Source organism: Eutrema salsugineum, unplaced genomic scaffold (genome assembly GCF_000478725.1).
Source record: "Eutrema salsugineum unplaced genomic scaffold, Eutsalg1_0 scaffold_1, whole genome shotgun sequence".
Taxonomy (NCBI): domain Eukaryota; kingdom Viridiplantae; phylum Streptophyta; class Magnoliopsida; order Brassicales; family Brassicaceae; genus Eutrema; species Eutrema salsugineum.
The window spans coordinates 15,181,254-15,199,888 of record NW_006256909.1 but is presented as its reverse complement, the minus strand read 5'-3'; the positions used below and the strand labels follow the sequence as shown (position 1 = coordinate 15,199,888).

General features: G+C 40.3%; 3 protein-coding genes across 3 annotated transcripts; 1 reads left to right on the top strand and 2 right to left on the bottom strand.

The window, feature by feature from the left end:
• Nucleotides 1–4,234: 4,234 nt before the first annotated feature.
• On the bottom strand, nt 4,235–6,903 carry LOC18029922 (selenium-binding protein 2). The gene is made up of 6 exons (XM_006414757.2): nt 6,678–6,903; nt 5,876–6,071; nt 5,336–5,795; nt 5,149–5,256; nt 4,785–5,057; nt 4,235–4,683 (listed from the first exon to the last, which is right to left on the bottom strand). Exons 1-6 carry the CDS (start codon nt 6,820–6,822, stop codon nt 4,402–4,404), a joined length of 1,464 nt encoding a protein of 487 aa, XP_006414820.1. The 5' UTR covers nt 6,823–6,903; the 3' UTR covers nt 4,235–4,401.
• Nucleotides 6,904–8,632: 1,729 nt separating this feature from the next.
• Nucleotides 8,633–11,223, top strand: LOC112082058. Its single transcript, XM_024149151.1, has 5 exons — nt 8,633–9,458; nt 9,643–9,774; nt 9,852–10,474; nt 10,552–10,575; nt 10,618–11,223. The coding sequence occupies exons 1-5, from the start codon at nt 8,633–8,635 to the stop codon at nt 11,221–11,223; spliced, it is 2,211 nt and encodes a 736-aa protein (XP_024004919.1).
• Nucleotides 11,224–15,307: 4,084 nt separating this feature from the next.
• LOC112082057 lies at nt 15,308–16,183 on the bottom strand. Its single transcript, XM_024149150.1, has one exon. It carries the CDS (start codon nt 16,181–16,183, stop codon nt 15,308–15,310), a length of 876 nt encoding a protein of 291 aa, XP_024004918.1.
• Nucleotides 16,184–18,635: the final 2,452 nt, after the last annotated feature.

Here is an 18,635-nt window from a genome sequence, read left to right as displayed (position 1 = left end):
CTATCAATTTTGGATGGATAAAACTCAATTATATAAAAACAATTGATCAAATAAAGTAACTGAACAAATGAAAAAATTTGATGGGGGAAAATATTTATTTGATATGGGGGTCAATAATTGATATATTTAAGAAAGTACACTAATTATATATTTTTTACTGGGGCAGCTGACCCCACCCTATATAACGTGGCTCCGCCACTGCGTGCCAACGTTCATTGGTGTAAGAAGCGAATCATATTATTACTAAATGACTCTAAGGGTGTCCACATAGGATTAGAAAAGATAATTCTATTGGTTCACATCAATATTTAAAATTAAAATAAATTTCAAAAATGAATATTAATTGTTAACAAAATATATATAAAAAATAAATAAATAATGTATTAAATTTCCATTAACAACAAAAAATTAAAATAATATTAAATTAAGAATATTTTTTTAAAAATATAAATTTACTTAAATATAAAATAATATGCAATCAATTAAAGAAAGAAAATAAATTTTAAAATTATTTTTAGTTTTCTTATAAAACTGATATAAAAAATGAAATTAAAGATGATGAAAAATCTTACTTTCTTTTATTAGAGAAGACACATATACTAATTTTTTGTATCAATATTATTTTATTAAATAGTAATTAATTATTTTGTTATTGTTTTTAGTTATCATTTTAGTATCCTAACCTACAAGAATTAGAAGAATTTGAAATATTTATACAAGTTAATATTATAAAACAAATTAAAATAATATTTACTACAACATTAAAACAACACATATATTAATATATGGAGATAATTGGTGGTTTAAACATAATTTAAGGGTGGCAATAAATTTGTGATCAATCTATATTTTTATATATATCAAAAATTAATTTAATAGTTTATTAAGGGATAATAAATGCTATCAAGTATAATTTGTATTCCTTAAAACAGTAAAATAAGGAGAAAATTTTTGTCTTTCTTGGTTGTCAATTAAAAATTATTTAGAAGTTATCATACACAATATATTATTCAAAAACAAAATTTGGTATTTATCAATTTAATATAAAATTAACTAAAATTTATATTGATTCATCGATCTTTGTGATTTAATATTAGTTTTAAATTTTATTTTATATATCTTTACTGAAAATATATGAAAGCAAAAATTGTGTTTATTAATTTATTTTTAATTTAGAATAAATCAAAAATTTGTATCGACTAAACTACCTAAGGAAAGAGAATAATTTTTAGTTTTATCATTTTCATAAAAAGCATACATAACAAGGACGCAACTGATGAAATTTTTTTTTTTTTTTTACTAATAAGTGATGTATAGTACTTTATCTTCGTATTAATACTAACTAAATACTATTTAATTAGTTTGTTACATTTTGGATCGATTTTGGTATACAAAATGTTAAGCGTTCAACAAAATAATATGTTTTCTAAACGACATATATATACATAAAATAAAATCGTTGAAACCTCAAAATCTATATATAAATTTTGAGATTAAAACTGAATTACTTTTGATAAATTTAATTACAATACATTAACATCTAAATAAATATAACTGCTTAAGTATGATTTCTATTAATATGATAGTATTAAAAAAATTACCTACGCGTAGCGTGGATGTAAAATCTAGTAAACCTAAAAATTGATGAGTCTTTTCTCCAAAAAATAAAAGAAAAAGGCTCAAAATTTTTAAAAAATTAAATCAACGATGATAAATACAATCATTAAATAATAAAAACAAAACTGAACCAGAATTTCCGAAAAGCTTTGACAATTGCCGGGTATGATTTATGACTAGTTGTGCCTCTGGTATCATTGGTAACTGCAACTGGATATTTTCTCAATTAATAGAATTGGAACTTTGTCCAAAATCCAATGATGATGGAACTTTGAAACTTTGTCCAAAGTCCAAAATCAAGAAAGAGGAAGAAGAAAAAAAAGCCCTCACAAAAATAGAATGATGTGGTATGTGGTAAGTTGTGAGTATGAACATTTACATCACATATTTGAATATTACTTAATTAAGAAAATGGCAAAGAACGTTAAGAAATATGTTTTTTTATTGCAATTTGCTGGAGGGTTTACTGTAATTTCGGCATTGGTGTTGCAGTGTGTAGTGGCAATGGTGTGGAAGCGATTTTAGAACTTACTTATTGTAAGTGGATTCGAAACAAAATATATTTGATGCTCAAATGAGCAACATAAGATAGAAATTAAAACAGAAAATAAGATAGCTCATGAGAGAGCTTTATTCAAGCTTTATTCAAGTGCTGAAAATCCCGTAATCATAGTTTTTCTTCATATAATCCCTTAGTCATAATGGAAAATCAATCTCTTATCAAAATATTCCTCTCAAGTCTTTCATGTATACTTCCTTAATCGCATACATGTCAGCTACATCTGTTTTTCTCAGAAATTTTTCTGAAAAAAAAAACCTTGAGAAAATACTAAAAAAAAAGGTTTATCATTTTCAATCCAAACATGCTAATCTTTGAGAAAACACTAAAAAGCCAATTGAAAAAGATTTTACCTTCAAGGATATCATTACTCTTTACAATCAGACCATAAATTTTAAAATTGAAAGTTTTCTTCTATTCTTCTATATGCATCAGACCAAAATCATGCAAGCAAATTTCTTTAAGTATTATTCAATTTACCTTTGTTTACTTAAAAGAAACATGATGTTTATAACACTATGAATAACATATCTCATTATCATTATGTATGCTCTATTTTTGACGAGGTTGTTGAATGATAGCAAGTTCATATTGTGTGATTTTTTATAGTTTTGAAAGTTTTTTGTTGGATTTTTTTGCTAATATATCATAGTAGCTTTAATAGGATCTTCTGATTTCCAAAGCCAACTTATTTTTGTCTCCTTACGTAATTTTCTATCTGAATGTTCAAGTTGAGCTAACATTATACATAGATTTTCTTCATACAATACCTTAATCACAGTTAAAAAATCATTGTCTCATTTATCAAGATATTCTTCTTGTTTTCAAGTGCTTTCATGGTTTTCATGTATATGTAATTCGCTGCATATATGTCAGCTACATCTGTCTTTCTTATAATCTGTTGTGAGAAAAAAAAAAGAATAATCAAATTTCATAATCCTATCATTTAATCTAAACATATTAATCCTTGAAAAACACTAAAAAGTCACTTGAAAAAAGATTGTACATTCAAGGTTATCATTATCTGAGATACACCCCATATGAATCCTTTTTAATCTTTTTTTTCAAGGATTAATATTAAAAATGTCCAGTTGAGAGGATAGAATCACAATCAACGCAGATTCTATCCGCTCAGCTGTCGATTCTATCCTCTCTGCTACAGATTCTATCTTATAAGCTGGACATTTTAAATGTTAAGAAGAAGTGATTGAGTTTGGATGTCACAGACAGAAAAAGAGCTTCTTTCAAAAGATATTTAAAAAGAAAAGGGAATGATACAAATCATGATCGCATGCATGCATATGAAAAAAAAAAAAAAGAGAGAAATAGAAAAAGTAAAAATGTGCTGTAATTAATATATCGGTCAAACCGTTTCTTAATGATTTCATTTGCTATCGGTCTTTAGTGCGTTTACTCATTACAATATAATACGATCTTCTTTTTCACTAATAAAAACATAATAATACGATCCTCCAAATCTTTTTTAGGTGCGGCAACAAGGTACGCGTGTCTAAAGTTATAATTGTGTTTTGAGTTAACACACCATTAAATCAAACTAATTGACCACTGCAAGTGGTGACAAATGTAACTAGAGATTCATCTAATACTGCAACTCGCCTACATGGCTACATCTAAAGTCTAACAAGTGATGTCAAACAATACAATTTTAATTTATAGATAACTATATTTTTTTGTGTTAGACATGTAAGGTAAAAAGAAGAGAAATAGTGTAATTGCTTGACTCTCACACATGAATCAGTTCCAGGCCTGGGCATTCGTCCCAAACCGAAAAGAACCAAACCGATTGATTTTCCACCAAATCGAAATTTTGAATTTTGGTTTTATAGATATTTTCATCAGCGACTTATCAAATTTCAAAATACTGTGATTTGGTTCGGTTCTGTTTTTCCGTATGCTTGAGGTGTTACTGAATCATCTTTGGATCAACCACTCAGCCAGTCTAGACAACATTATCAACTCTTTTTTACCCACTTTTCTTCATTCATTAGAGAATAAAACTGGTACCATTGGAAATGCTCAAAACTCAAAAGACAGATCGAGACACAATATAAAGTTTTATTATCACGGATTAAACCTCAACAGAGTAGAACAGCTTTTCATTGCCCGGATCAAAACACACGAGTCTAGAGCAAACTCTTATTTATTACACTCTACAAACACAAAAATGAGTCAAATCCAGCTCACTCTTCTTCAAGGGGCCAGATTCAAATCCATATATCGGAAGTGCAGTCTCCGCCCGGATATCTCATTTCATGAGCAAGCGCAGGACCGTCTGGTTCATCACCAAAGTCCACAAAGAAATCAGGATTTATGGTAAGACCACCTTTCTCTGTATCAACATCAATCTGAATTATGTGTGAGCCTTTATCCATGAGTTCAGGGTAAAACTGACGGTCCCATGCGCTGAACAGTGAGTTTGTCGCATACAATCGTTTCCCATCGAGGCTCAACTGAATCATCTGAGGTCCTGCTCGTAGAGATTTCCCCTACAAACACCAAGAAAGGAAAAAGTAAATAGCTTATAGAGCAAGCAAAAAAAAACCTAAAATACTCTAAAAAATATTGCATTTTCTTTTTTAAAACAAACCTTGATCTTAGGAACATCGAACTGGTAAGTTTTGCCATCTTCTCCAATAGCCTTAACAGGACTGCCCTTTTGTAGTAATCCTCCCACCCAAATCTGCCCGGTTAAAACAGGGTTTTTAGGGTCTTCAATGTTGTACTGACGAATGTCTCCATGAAGCCAGTTCACAAAGTAGAAAAACCGGTCATCCAGGGAGATCAAGAAGTCGGTAATAAGCCCCGGCATTTCTGGAAGAATCCAGTTCTCTACTTTTAGTGGTTTAACTGATATAACAATCTACAAAGAAACAGTTCCAATGCATTTATAATCATAATTTGAAGGAACAAGAACGGTAAATGAAGAAAAATGATCAAGAAACTCCACTAGCCTCATGGCTCCATGTGTCATCACTGTTCTTGAAAAACCTGATCATATTACTTGACAAGGCACTCCCAACATATCCTGTATCTTTAGACGGATCATGCAAGAACCTAATCTGCAACAACCACATACAAGATTAGATTATATTCCTTAGATTAGATCATCACATGTTGGGAGTGAGTAATGTTACATACCTCAAGAGGTAAGAGACCAGTGTTTCCAAGGTCAATAATCTGTTTCATTTCACCTTCTGGCCATTTATAAATATGTAAATGACTTCCATACAAGCCATCAGCAACATGCTGGAGATCGAAACCTTTGGAAAAAGCTTTAGGTGCTCCCCAAGAAGTGCTGATCATAGTCTTGAAACGAGGTTGGTACCAGAAATCATACCCAAACAAAGGACCATGTCCTGGTTTATCCCACCTGCTTTTGACATTGAAGTCAGAGTCAAGAAGGAGAAACCCATTCCCTTTAGCGTTTCCTTCTTTGTCACCAAGGCAAGAAACCAACATATCACCCGAGGCAAGGCAATGAGATGTGTGTGGAAACGCTAATCCTGTCTTTTCAGCAATCTCTTTAGGCTCTATAACTTTATACAAAGATGGAGCCTTTGGGTTGGTCTTTGTGTCGATTGCATAAATGCGACCAGATCTTCATCAAAACAAGAAAAAATGTTCATCATCTAAAGATGTGAGGGTTAAAAGGAAAGGTGGAACAAACGAGGATCTTACATTAAGCCTGGTAATACGAGGAAACGTCTATCAGCAGAAGCATCGCCATGGCAAGAGCTGCAAGAGTTCCAACCAGTGTGATGAAGCTCATCGCCTATGTAAGGCATTTTCAATCTGTGAATGACGCTTGAATAGGTTGGTGAGCTTGGATCCACATCTACCGTCGCCAAGTAGTCCGGTTGCTCTCGTCCCGTTCCTTTAAAACCATTCAAACATATCAAAATGTATTAAATACAGAGGAATCAAGATTTTTCCAAGATTCTTCTTTAATTGTGAACTTCACAGTCAAAAGACATTAAACTCATATGGACAATCATAAGAATCTGACATGAGAAAGTGAAATGGAACCTAGAATAGTATGTAAAGAACATAGAAAATCCAGTGATTGTTACTCCATCTGTGTCAAATTAAAAGATATTTTGAATTTTCACACATATTAACAAAATAAATTAAAATTTGATTATAAATGCATCATATTTTGTGATTAACAAATTTCTATAACTCTAAACTAATAGAAATTCAATAAACTAAATTATTTTTCTTGAATTTTACAATTCCTAATCATTAACTAATAAAAAATCTATCTTTTTGAAACAATTGTTTTTTTTAAAGCATATATTAATTTGAAACACAGGGACTACTTGATTTTGAGTCGGAAGCCAATGAAATTTTACAAAAATCTGAGTGATTTCGTAGAAACTAGCAGAAGTTCTTTTAATGTTAAAAGTAAGATTCAGTAAGAAAATACTAAATAAAACGTTAAATAAAAATAGGTAGAAGATGGTGAAAATCAAATGTGTACCGGAGTAGAGGGCAGTGACGTAGATGAGCTTTTCTCGTGGACCGGACATGGCGGCGAGAGGGGACGCGTAACCCGGACCGGACTTGCAACAACCTTTTCCTCCGCCATTGCTCAAAGCCGTCGCCAATACAGTCTCCGTCGCCATCTCTCTCTCTCTCTCTCTATCTGTAACTTTGTGTGGAAGTCGTGAAGTTACACGTCTCTGAGTAAAATGCAGATACAAGCACACATGTGATATTTATTATTGTCAAGCTTTTGGCTCTAAGTGAGTAAAGCTCGATGGTGACTTGTGTCGTTGCTATCTTTATGTCTATATATATAGAGCATGTGACACCAAACAATATTCCTTTACTAATAATTTACTGGTACTATTATCCTACTTTTGGTAAGTGTTTTAATTGTACATTAATGAGTTTAAACAGAGTTCACTTTTGAGTTCACCTTACGAAGTTGTCTCAACATTCAACAACCATACATACATCACTCGAAATAGTTCAAAATATTAGTACATACCATTTATTTATCTTGTAAGTAAAATTAAGCAAAAAAAAAAAAAAAAACAGTAATTTGAGGATGTGTTAAAACATAGATTTTGGTTGAGTCACATAAATTGAAATTAGTTTTTTATTGTTTGTAACTGACAAAATAAAAGATTATTGTTTGTTTTAGTCATAAATAAAAACATATAAAATTTAAAGAACCATTCTCTAAACAAAAAAAAATATATATCAACTCTGTAATAGAAAAAGAAATAGCATTCCTCCATATATTGAGTAAAAATAACATTCATTTATTTTAGAGTTGGAAAGAGAGGTGGATTTGAGAAAATTTAACAGAAAATGGAGTTTCAAACAGAAACAGAGGTGGGATGACTTTATGTTGTAAACATCATGTTGTAAATTAACTTACAACTAATGACTAATGTTTCTAATGAGTGATTGTTGATATGTGAATATCAACAAGGGGCAAAACAGTATTTTAGATCGGTAAACTCGGCTTTATTAGATCGAATCGAGAGAATACAACTGAGTTCGGTTACTAAGTAAAGAATAACGAACTAAGACTTTATGAAACTAAGAATCTAGCGTAATGAGTTCTCAGTCTCTAAGTCTTCTCTGGAATATCTTGTGTCCTCTGGAGTCGATTCATCTTCCTTTATATATATCCTCTGAGTCGGTCATCAAGCGCATCTTCGGCGATATGGGACCGAGAGGACTTTCCTTTTCTCTCGGTCCTTTTCCTTTTCTCATACGAGTTTCCTTTTATCATTAGGAAACTTTCCGTTCCTGACCGAACTCGGGGAACTTCTCAGTTCCTTCGAGAAGCTTCTCGCCGACCTCGGCTTGATGAGCTGCGCTCGGCCCAAAACTTCGCTCGGCCCAGTCTTCCCGGTACATTCTTTCGTGAACCGGGCTTACGTTACGTCGATCTCGATTTGTACCGGAGAAAACTGGGGTGCGGTTTTCACCTCCAACAGTTAGCCCCCCCCTCAGTTCGATGAAAGGAAGTGGCTTTATTCGAACTCAGTTGATTCAAAGTAAGTCACAAACTGAGATCGGTAACTGCAATCGATTCACATTCCCGGATGTTTCGCACCTTGTCTTCAATGAGGCGCGTGAATTCTGGGATCTTCGCGAAAATCTAGGAACCACGATTCCCACTGTTTATAAGGGAAAAACCTTCTCTTCACATTCATTACTCTCGCTCAAGCATATATAAGGTACGCTGCTCTCCCTTCTCTCTAGATTTTTGTTTCTCTCTCTAGTTTTCATTTCTAATTTTCTCTCGTTTCTTCAACTCTCGCCACCGCGATTCCTTGATTTTTCCGACCTATCTTCGAGTTTCCCGTTCGATCTTCATATTCTCCGATCAATCTTCAATCTTTTCCGGTTGATCTTCAAACTGTTCTTCATTCTCCTCAGATCCCCTTTCGATTCTACCTTTCCGAACTCAAAATGTCCTCCAGTTCTTCGATTAACTCTTCTTCTAATCAAATCCTTCCGGAAGATCACCGCGAATCCTCGGAGCCGAGCTCTTCCTCTTCAAACCCTCATCTATCGAATTCGTCTCAGGGAGAAAGCAATCCCCCACAACTAGTTCGCAAGAACTCTAGGTCTGTTGATGCGAGCAGCAGCCGTGCTAGACCTCGAGTCGAAGCTACCGAGCAATTGGTGACAGAAACTCGCGAGACAGAAGCTCGTGCTGGACCGAACGCTGGTGGTATCGACCACGAGATCGAGGAGGTCGAGGAACCTGAAGGAGAGAATCAGGAAGAGAATGCCACTGAAGCAGAAGTTGCCGAGGACAACCTCGAAGCAGTGAACCATGCTTCACCACCGCTTCCAAAGCGAAGGGTCGTTCGCCCCAACAACGTGCCATCTTCTTCCGTTACTCCGGGTGCTGTTCAGGCCATGCTCGAAGAAAATGGGCTCTCGGACCTAATTGTTTTTATAATTTCAGAAGCTGGAGATCGGCTGTGGGACGTGCCCGAAGGCTTCCTCTGCATCTACTTGACCTATTTCACGCAGTGCGGGCTCTCGCTTCCTATCCCCTCTCGTCTCCTTGGATACTGCAATCGGTGTGGTGTAGCTCTCACACAGGTGATGCCAGCCTCGATAACGAACTACGTAGGATTCGTTACCTTGTGCGATGAGCTCGGTGAGATCCCCTCCAGTCGACTGTTTGAGGATCTCTTCTCGGTCAACATCCACAAGTCTAAGGAATGGTTCTTCGCAGCGAACGCCAAACCGAGGAAGAACATCGTGTCTGGGGTCAAGCCCAGTAAATTCAATGACTGGGAATCCCAATATTTTATATCTCGAGATGAACGATCTCACCGTCAGCAATTCTGACATCCCCACTTAATCGGAGTGGAAGATTCCAATTGGTAGATTTAGATGATCTCGTACTTAGTTAAATTCTGATTTTGCATTTGTCTAACTTTCTTTCGTTCTATCTTTCGCAGGTTGTCATCTCCCAAGTCTTCTTCTCAATTCCGGACTAACTTCCGAATTTGAAGCCGCTTTCAGTGAGGCCGGTAAACGCCGTTGGCCCGAAGTTTGGGAAGAAATCCTTCAACGTCGAGCTAAGAAAGCAGGTTTGTCTATTGAGTTCGCTTTTACTTTCTTATTTTGAACTTATTCCAAACTCCCTCTTGATATATTTCCTTTGCAGGTTCCGTTCAAGAACCAAAGCCGGTGAAACGAAAAGTTCGAGCTAATAAGCCCCGGGCTGCTCCAAGACGAAAGGCGCCTAAATCGCGAGCCAAACGAACTCAGACCGCCAGGATGCTTTCGCTAGACGAGATCCCAACCTTGTTTGATGAAGAAGAGCCAAACTTTGCAGATCCGACTCATGTCCCTGCCACCGAAGGGACCAACGAGCAGCCTGAAGAGTTGCCGCCTGCTGCGAACTCGCCTAACCAAGCCGGTCAGAAGAAGCCGAAGAAGAAGAAGTCTTCGAAGAAGACTAAGAGGATTGAAGATTCTTCTCGGGCACAGGATGCATCTGCTGAGCTCGACCCGCCAACAACTGTGGCGTCGGACCTCGCTCTTCCTCAAGATCGAGCTGAGGCTTCTCATTCTCGGAAGAGACATGCCGAAGGTTCTCCGGAGCCCGAGCCGGCTAAGAGGGCTAAAGTCTGTTTCGACTACGATGAGGAGACTCCTTTCGAGGAGAACGTTGATGCTTGCGCCGATCTTTACCACAAGATCTCTTCTGACGTCCCAAGTCTCCCGGCGACCTCCGAGCTCCGGTTCCCTAACTTGTACAAGGGGATTGCTCGCACAACTGCCGTGGTACTTCCTTTATTCCTTTTCTTTATTTTGATATTTTTCCTAAGTATGAGTTCTAACCCATGCTTTACTTTGTGTAGCTCGCCAGCCAGACCAACACTCTGGTAGCTCTTTATGATGAGTAAGTTAGGGTTGCTGAGCTCGAGGAAAGGGTCTCCAAAGCGGAAGAGCGCCTTGCCACCGAGCTCCAAATCAATGACACTCTCCACTCTTCGGTTGATCTGCTGAAGCAAGAGAGTGCAGAGCTGAAGGCGGTGAGAAAAGAGCTGACCGAGGCTCGAAACATGCTTGCTCAGGAGTTCGAGAAGGATCGGGAGCGGCTACGTGCCTTGGTGACCCACTGGAAGGGTCGAGCTAGGAGCGTTCACGCACAAGCTTGCGAACGTTTGGAGAAGGTGATCCGCAGCTTGGACGACGCCGATCGAGCCCGCAAGCCCTACTTGGTGGTCAATCAACTCACTAGAGTTCTCGGCTTCATTAAGCAGCTGAAAAAGAAAGGTTTGTACGAGGTCCCGCCAGAGATGGTTGCCAACATCGAGGCGAAGCATGCTAAGGCGTTAGAAGACTTTCGTTCAATCGATGCTTGTGTTCTCACCGAGGAGGATAAGCGGATGTCTCCGTTCGTGGAAGAAGATGATATTCCGGTCGTGGCTGTGACCCAGAGCGCGCAAGATCCTGCGAGGGGCGAGCAATTCGGTTCAAACAAGGATATGATCAACGTCGATCAAGCTGCTACTTCAAAGTCTGCTTAGTCTTTCCTTTCTCTTTCCTTTCTCTTCTTTTGACTCGAACTTATTTGCCCTTTCATGGGTTATGTATTATTTTGCTTATTTATTTCTGAGCCCTCGGTGGGTTTTTTAAACTTTATTTGCCTTTCAGAAGGCTTTATGATATGTTTTTCGTTATTTCAATGATTTCTAATTCTTTTCTTAAGTAGTAGATCGATACTCAATCTGAACTCAACTTGATTTGATCGGTTACCGATTTGCGATATCATCTAAGTAGTAGATCAGCAACTAATAAGTGATATTTGAACATAATTTTATCTTTCGGTAGCGAATTGCGATATTTCGGCTTACGTTTTGCGAGTGTTGAGAACTCGGCTTACGGTGCGAATCTGAGGAGTTCGGCTTATTGTGCGAGCATTTGAGCTCGGCCTGGGGAACCCAAGTGAATCGTATCGTACTGGAAGAGTGAATTAATTTGAACTCCTGTAAGCGCACAAAACGAGTTCAAGGTTTTTCTAAGTCGAACCTAAGTATGCGAGATGTGCTCGGCTTATTGTTCTTGGTGACTTAGAAATTTAACTGCGGGACTGGCCCCGGCTTTTGATATGTGGTTTTACCACGGCACCATGTGGATGCTCGCGAGACGGATCTCGGATTTTTAAGTTTGCATTCATGTGGAATGCTATCGAACAACTGGCCAGAAAGTCGATGTAAGAACAAGGAGTTCGGTATCTTGTGATTTCCAAACTAGAACTTAGACGTTTTTGTTTTAAGAAAACTTTATTGATGTTATAGCTGGACTCGGTAACAAGCTGCCTACGTACCCTTTAAAGGGATCAAGTCATTCGTAGTTCTAAGTACAAAACTATTTTTTGCTCCGACTAAGTAGTTCGGAGGCTTTTTTTTTTTTTTTTTTTTAATCAATTTCGTAACGAACTAGTAGTAGTATCGTTTGAGATGCATGGAGTTCCAAGATCGCGCGATCGGAGTTCCGTCTAACTTCATGAGTTGATAAACGCCGGGCTTGACGACCTTCATTACTTGATATGGTCCTTCCCAGTTCGCGCCGAGTTTTCCTGCGCTCTTTTCTTCTGTGTTTTTATAGACTTTTCGAAGTACGAGATCACCATCTTCGAAGTGACGGCCTTTAACTTTCTTGTTGTAGTAACGAGCTGCCAGTTGTTGGTAGTTTTGTATCCGGAGTAATGCTCGTTCGCGATGTTCTTCGACTAAGTCGATTGTGTCGAGCATCATATCGTTATTCGCGTCGGGTTGCTGAGTGAGCATGGTTTGACGAATACTTAGGACGTTGAGTTCGGGTGGACACATAGCTTCTGTACCATATGCAAGGAAGAATGGTGACTGACCGGTCGAACGTCATAGTGTAGTTCGGTGAGAACACAAGACACCATCGAGTTCGTCCGCCCAAGTTCCCTTAGCGGTATCGAGTCGCTTCTTCAGACCATCGATAATGGTTTTGTTCGTGGCTTCGGCTTGCCCGTTCCCTTGTGGGTATCGTGGGGTAGAAAAGCTTAGTCGGATTTTCCACTTGGCGCAAAAATATGTGAAAATTATCGAAGTGAACTGGGCTCCGTTGTCCGTAACGATCTCGTACGGGACTCCGTGTCGGCAGATGATGAACTTCCAGACAAACTTTTTGACGTCGATTCCATGAATTTCGGGGTACGCCTCGGCTTCGTCCCATTTGATGAAGTAGTCCGTGACGACCAGTATGTATTGCTTCTGAGTTGTGGATCGGCGAAAAGGACCGCTGATGTCCATTGCCCAGCGCATGAAAGGATATGGTGCGGTCGAGGTCATCAAGAGATCGGTAGGAAGGTTGATCATTGAGCCGTGTCGTTGGCACTTCTCGCAGCGTGTTGTATACTTTTCGTAGTCAGATAGCATAGTAGGCTAGTAGTAGCCGGCTTTTTTGATCTTGAATTCCAAAGACCGAGTTCCGGAGTGATTCCCTCCTTCTCCTTCATGAACTTTCTGCATTACTTCCATGATGTCGTTGCCGCGAACACAAGTCAAGAGTACTCCAGACGCATCCCATCTGAGGATAGTGCCTTTAATGACCACATATCGAGCTGCTCGAGCCTTAAGGCGTCGAGCTGCCCATTTATCTTCGGGGACCGTTCCATCTCCAATGTAGCCTACAATTTCTAAGGTCCAATCTTCGGGCTCGTCTTCACCTTCTGCTTCAATATCGATTGGAATATGTTGGCCTTTGGACTCATCTTCGAGATCAGATCCGTTGTCATCTTGTTCGTCCAAGTTAGTGTTGAGATCGGTGACGACCTCTCTGGGTTTTGTCTTTCGGGTGAGGGGCGGAGCGAGATTGGGTTGGGCTTCGTAATCACGTCATCGTGTAATGATGTTGCAGTTTGGAGCAGTATCGATACTTGGTCGCTCGATTGCTGCGATTGGGATAGTTCGCCGAAGATCGGGATCAGAATTAGTCGAGAGAGCGGCTAAGGCGTCGGCGGTTGCATTCTCATCACGAGGTATCTTTGTAAGCTCGAAGGTTGAGAACTCCGAAGCAACATCCTTAAGGACTTTGAGGTACGCGTCCATGCGATCATTCTTGGCCTCGTATTCGCCGTGAAATTGGTTAGCCACAAGTTGAGAGTCGCAGTAGGCGTGTACGTGCTCGGCACCAATATTTTTGGCAAGTCGTAGTCCGACAATCAATGCTTCGTATTTGGCTTGATTGTTGGATGCCGGGAAGCCAAGGCGGAATGATTGTTTGATAACTTCTCCTTCGGGGGATTTGAGACGAATCCCGACGCCGGATCCTTTATGGGATGAGGAGCCATCGGCGTGGAGAATCCAAGGTTGTACGACAGGATTAGCTTCGACGAGCTCAGGTGGGAGCTCGACCAAGAAATCCGCCAAGACTTCATTGCAGTTCTTCCTCGGTATTCGATGTCGTACTCGCTAAGTTCAATGGCCCACTTGGCGAGCCGTCCGGATTGACTTGGGCTATAGAGGAAAGTGCGAAGAGGGTAGTCAGTGAGGACTACGATCGAGTGAGATTGGAAATACGGGCGTAACTTTCTCGCGGAAATAACTACGGCATATGCGAATTTCTCCAAAGTCGGGTAACGATACTCTGACCCATCAAGGGATTTGCTTGTGTAGAAAATTGGCTTCTGCTCGCCACAATCTTCTCGAACAAGAACACTTCTGACCGCGAACTCCGAGATTTCGATGTAGAGATAAAGTGTCTCGCCGGTTTCGGGTTTGGATAGGACTGGCGGAGTAGACAAGTACTTCTTTAGCTCGGCAAAAGCTTCTTCGCACTTCTCATTCCATTCGAGATGTTTGTTACCGCGAAGAAGTTGGTAGAAAGGCAAGCACTTGTCTGTTGATCGGGATATAAATCGATTCAGTGCTGCAATGCGTCTGGTGAGTCGCTGAACTTCGCGTTTGGTTGTCGGAGATGGGAGCTCGAGTATAGCTGCAATCTGTTTTGGATTAGCTTCAATGCCTCGCCGTGTCACGATGTATCCAAGGAACTCTCCAGATGTTACACCGAACGTACACTTAGTGGGATTAAGCTTCATGCCATATTGGTCCAAAATGTCGAAGCATGTGCGAAGATTGCCGACGTGATCGGAAGCGACGAGCGATTTTACGAGCATATCATCAATGTAAACTTCCATAGTTCGCCCAAGCTGGCTTCGAACATCCGGTTCACCAGTCGTTGGTATGTTGCTCCAGCATTCTTCAGACCAAAAGGCATGACCTTATAGCAGTATATGCCGCGGTCTGTGATGAACGATGTCTTTTCCCGATCTTGTGGATGCATAAGAATCTGATTATATCCTGAGAATGCGTCCATAAACGAGAGTAGCTCGTTTCCGGCTGTTTCTTCCACAAGGTGATCGATATGAGGCAAAGGAAAATTGTCTTTCAGACATGCCTTATTGAGGTCGGTAAAATCGACGCAGATCCTCCATTTACCATTCTTCTTTTTGACGACAACGGGGTTCGCTAACCAGTCAGGATACTTGACCTCGGTGATGGATCCTGCTTTGAGCAACCGCTCGACCTCGTCGTTGACGGCTTGTGCCTTCTCTGGCCCGAGCTTTTGACGTTTCTACTTGATTGGTTTGTATGTTGGATCGATATTAAGCTCGTGACACGCGATTTGTGGATCAATCTCGGGCATATCTTCGACCCACCATGCGAAGGTGGACGAATGCTGTTTTAGAAAGTGAATGAGTGGCTCGCGGATGCTTTGGTCGAGTTCGGCGCTGATTCCGACTTGACGCTCTGACCTTAGCTCGTCGATGCAAACTTGAACGATCGATTCCTGCTTAGGTTTTGTCTGTTGGACGACGAGTTCGTTCGTCGGTCCTAACAAACTAATGACACAAGCTTGATTGGCTGAATGAAGTTTGCATTCGTTTATGTAACACAATCGAGCGATGGTTTGGTTTCCTCGGAGAGTGTAGACACAGTCGGGAGTCGGAAACTTCAGGCATTGATGGTATGTTGAGGCGACCGCCTTCATTGCGTGTAACCAAGTCGTACCGAGAATGGAGTTGTAGATCGCCGGTTTGTCGAGGATGAGCAACTGGATAATCTTTGCGACTCCGTCGAGGTAGATCGGAATGTTGACCATGCAGACCGTCATACAGTGTTCTCCATCGAAACCTGTAAGTGGCTCGATAAAGGGCTCAATCCTATCTGATGATAAATCGAGCTGGTCAAGTTCTTCCTTGAAGATAATGTTGACCGAACTGCCTGTGTCGACCAGAATGTGGCTAACTTCGACATCGTCGAGAAGTAGTTCGACGACGAGGGCATCATTATGCGGTTTATGCAATCCGATTGTGTCGGCCTCGGTAAATACCAAAGGTGTTCTGTTCGGCGGATCGTGCGGGACTTTGGGCGCGTTGGTGGCCTGTCTACTGTACTCTTTGATAGCTCGAACCGAGTAGCTGCAAACCTCGATGGCTCCCATTATCATGTTGACGCGTTTCCTTGCTTTGGGAGCATGGTTCTCCTGTGCTCGGTCATCGCGATTGCGTTTCTGTTGTTCGAGCAAAGCAGGTGGATTTCGGTAAAGCTGGTAACGTCGGTAAAGTTGGTGGAGTTGGTGGGTCTTTAGCAATGGCGTTCTCGAGCTGTGCGTTATTCGGTCGTGTCATGTTTAAACGATGGAGATCGTCAACTGAGGTTTGCCCACTGTTCCTTGGCGCGTTTAAGCGACGGAGAACGTCAACTGAGATTGGCCCCTTTCGGTATTGGCCGAGTAGATATTCTCGCAGGTGTCTGCATTCTTCAATGCTATGTCCTCTACGGTTATGGAATTCGCAAAACAAGGACTCGTCTTGATCTTCTTCACCGCGGACCCATTTATTGTTCCACTGTTTGGTCGGTTGTTGGATCGCATTAGCGTAGAACTTCTTACAATTTTCGTACCCTCGACTGTATCCCGACTGTCGTTCGTTAGTTGTTGCTTTCGAACGTTCGGGTTGCTTTGTCGAATAACTCTGCTCATAAGCGGCTTCTTCTTCCTCTTCGGCGATATAAGTATTAGTTCGGTGTAGTGCGTCTTCTAACGTCTGTGGAGGGTTGTGCGTGATTGTGCTTCGGAAGCTAGTCTTTATCCGAGCTCCTTTCTGAAGGCATAAGAGGGCGGCTTCATCGCTGATCGTACAATTAGCGACAATCGTCTTAAAGCGTTGGATGAAATCGCGAAGGCTCTCACTTGGTCCTTGGGCTATTTGCCAGAGCTCGGAGTTCTTGGTGTTCTGTCCAATAAACATGGAGAAGTGTTTGACGAAGGCTGTCGTCAGCTCCTTATAGTTATCGATTGAGTTAGCTTCGAGTCGCGAGAACCAGTCGAGAGCTACTCCTCCCAGACTTTCCACAAACAGTTGGCACTGAACTGCGTCTCTCTCTTCGGCGGATTTGAACTGGTATCGATTCATGCAGATGCCGAATGATGTCAAGAAGTGTCGGGGGTCAGTATTGCCTTCATAGATATTTATCTTCAGTTTCTCCATGTGTTTGACCGGCGTTCCAGCTATGCGCGGTGTGAAGGGTGTTTTCTGTGTTTCCTGAATGACGCGCTCGATCTCTGTAGCCGCGCTCGTTGCTTGATGTATCTTCGAAGTGATCTCGCGGAGTTGCGTCTTCATTGCTTCGAACTCGGCGTCTCGGCTCAAATCCGATGCTGGTGCATTTGCTGATCCGACTGCGGTAGACCTCATAGTTCCGGCTGGGTCTCCGTCAGTATTGAGGTCGTCGATAATGTTCCGAACTCGAAGGGGAGTTCGTGCTTGACTGAGTTCGGCGATTTGCGCTGCCATCTGGCTGAAACGTTCCTCGCTCCTTTTGTTAGTGGCCTCAAATTGGGCGTTGAACACTTGGAGCAGCAGTTCGGTTCCATAACCTCCTACGGCTGCGGGGGTTTGGCCGGCTACAGTTCCAGTGTTTTCCCCAGGAGTTCCTCCTCCCTGTTCCGCTGGGACGTTAGCGTTCTCTCCACCGAGAGGGTTTCCTTCCTCGTGAATGTTGGTTTGGTCCGTCATTGCTGATTCGATCTATCCGAAATCCGATCTAAGACTGAAAATTCTGTTTAGGCCCCCTACCTGGCGCGCCAATTGTTGATATGTGAATATCGACAAGGGGCAAAACAGTATATTAGATCGGTGAACTCGGCTTTATTAGATCGAATCGAGAGAATACAACTGAGTTCGGTTACTAAGTAAAGAATAACGAACTAAGACTTTATGGAACTAAGAATCTAGCGTAATGAGTTCTCAGTCTCTAAATCTTCTCTGGAATATCTTGTGTCCTCTGGAGTCGATTCATCTTCCTTTATATATATCCTCTGAGTCGGTCATCAAGCGCATCTTCGGCGATATGGGACCGAGAGGACTTTCCTTTTCTCTCGGTCCTTTTCCTTTTCTCATACGAGTTTTCCTTTTCTCATTAGGAAACTTTCCGTTCCTGACCGAACTCGGGGAACTTCTCAGTTCCTTCGAGAAGCTTCTCGCCGACCTCGGCTTAATGGGCTGCGCTCGGCCCAAAAATTCGCTCGGCCCAGTCTTCCCGGTACATTCCTTCGTGAATTGGGTTTACGTTACGCCGATCTCGGTTTGTACCGGAGAAAACCGGGGTGCGGTTTTCACCTCCAACAGTGATAAAGATTTTTTTTAGATATAATTTATTTTTAATTTTTTTTCTAATATTATTATTATAATGATTATAAAAACATAATTCCAACACAATTATTCTATTAATAAAAAATAATTGTTATTATAAAATCATATTTTTAACTCGCACATTCTATTAATCCAAAAATGATCGTAGTTATGAAATAATAATTCTAACCCGTTTTTTCATATTACTATATAATATAAATATTTATTAATTTTGAAATATTTTTTTTCTTAATATCTTGCATGTTT

Bases quoted from the DNA above. Each gene is read 5' to 3' on its own strand.
- LOC18029922 (XM_006414757.2), bottom strand. From the start codon at position 6,822: ATGGCGACGGAGACTGTATTGGCGACGGCTTTGAGCAATGGCGGAGGA. The intron at 6,072-6,677 runs GTACACATTTGA...ATGGTTTTAAAG, and splicing joins CGTCACTGCCCTCTACTCCG to GAACGGGACGAGAGCAACCG. The intron at 5,058-5,148 runs GCTAGTGGAGTT...GTTTCTTTGTAG, and splicing joins ATGACACATGGAGCCATGAG to ATTGTTATATCAGTTAAACC.
- LOC112082058 (XM_024149151.1), top strand. From the start codon at position 8,633: ATGTCCTCCAGTTCTTCGATTAACTCTTCTTCTAATCAAATCCTTCCG. The intron at 9,459-9,642 runs GTAAATTCAATG...TATCTTTCGCAG, and splicing joins CGTGTCTGGGGTCAAGCCCA to GTTGTCATCTCCCAAGTCTT. The intron at 10,475-10,551 runs GTACTTCCTTTA...TACTTTGTGTAG, and splicing joins TTGCTCGCACAACTGCCGTG to CTCGCCAGCCAGACCAACAC.
- LOC112082057 (XM_024149150.1), bottom strand. From the start codon at position 16,183: ATGATAATGGGAGCCATCGAGGTTTGCAGCTACTCGGTTCGAGCTATC.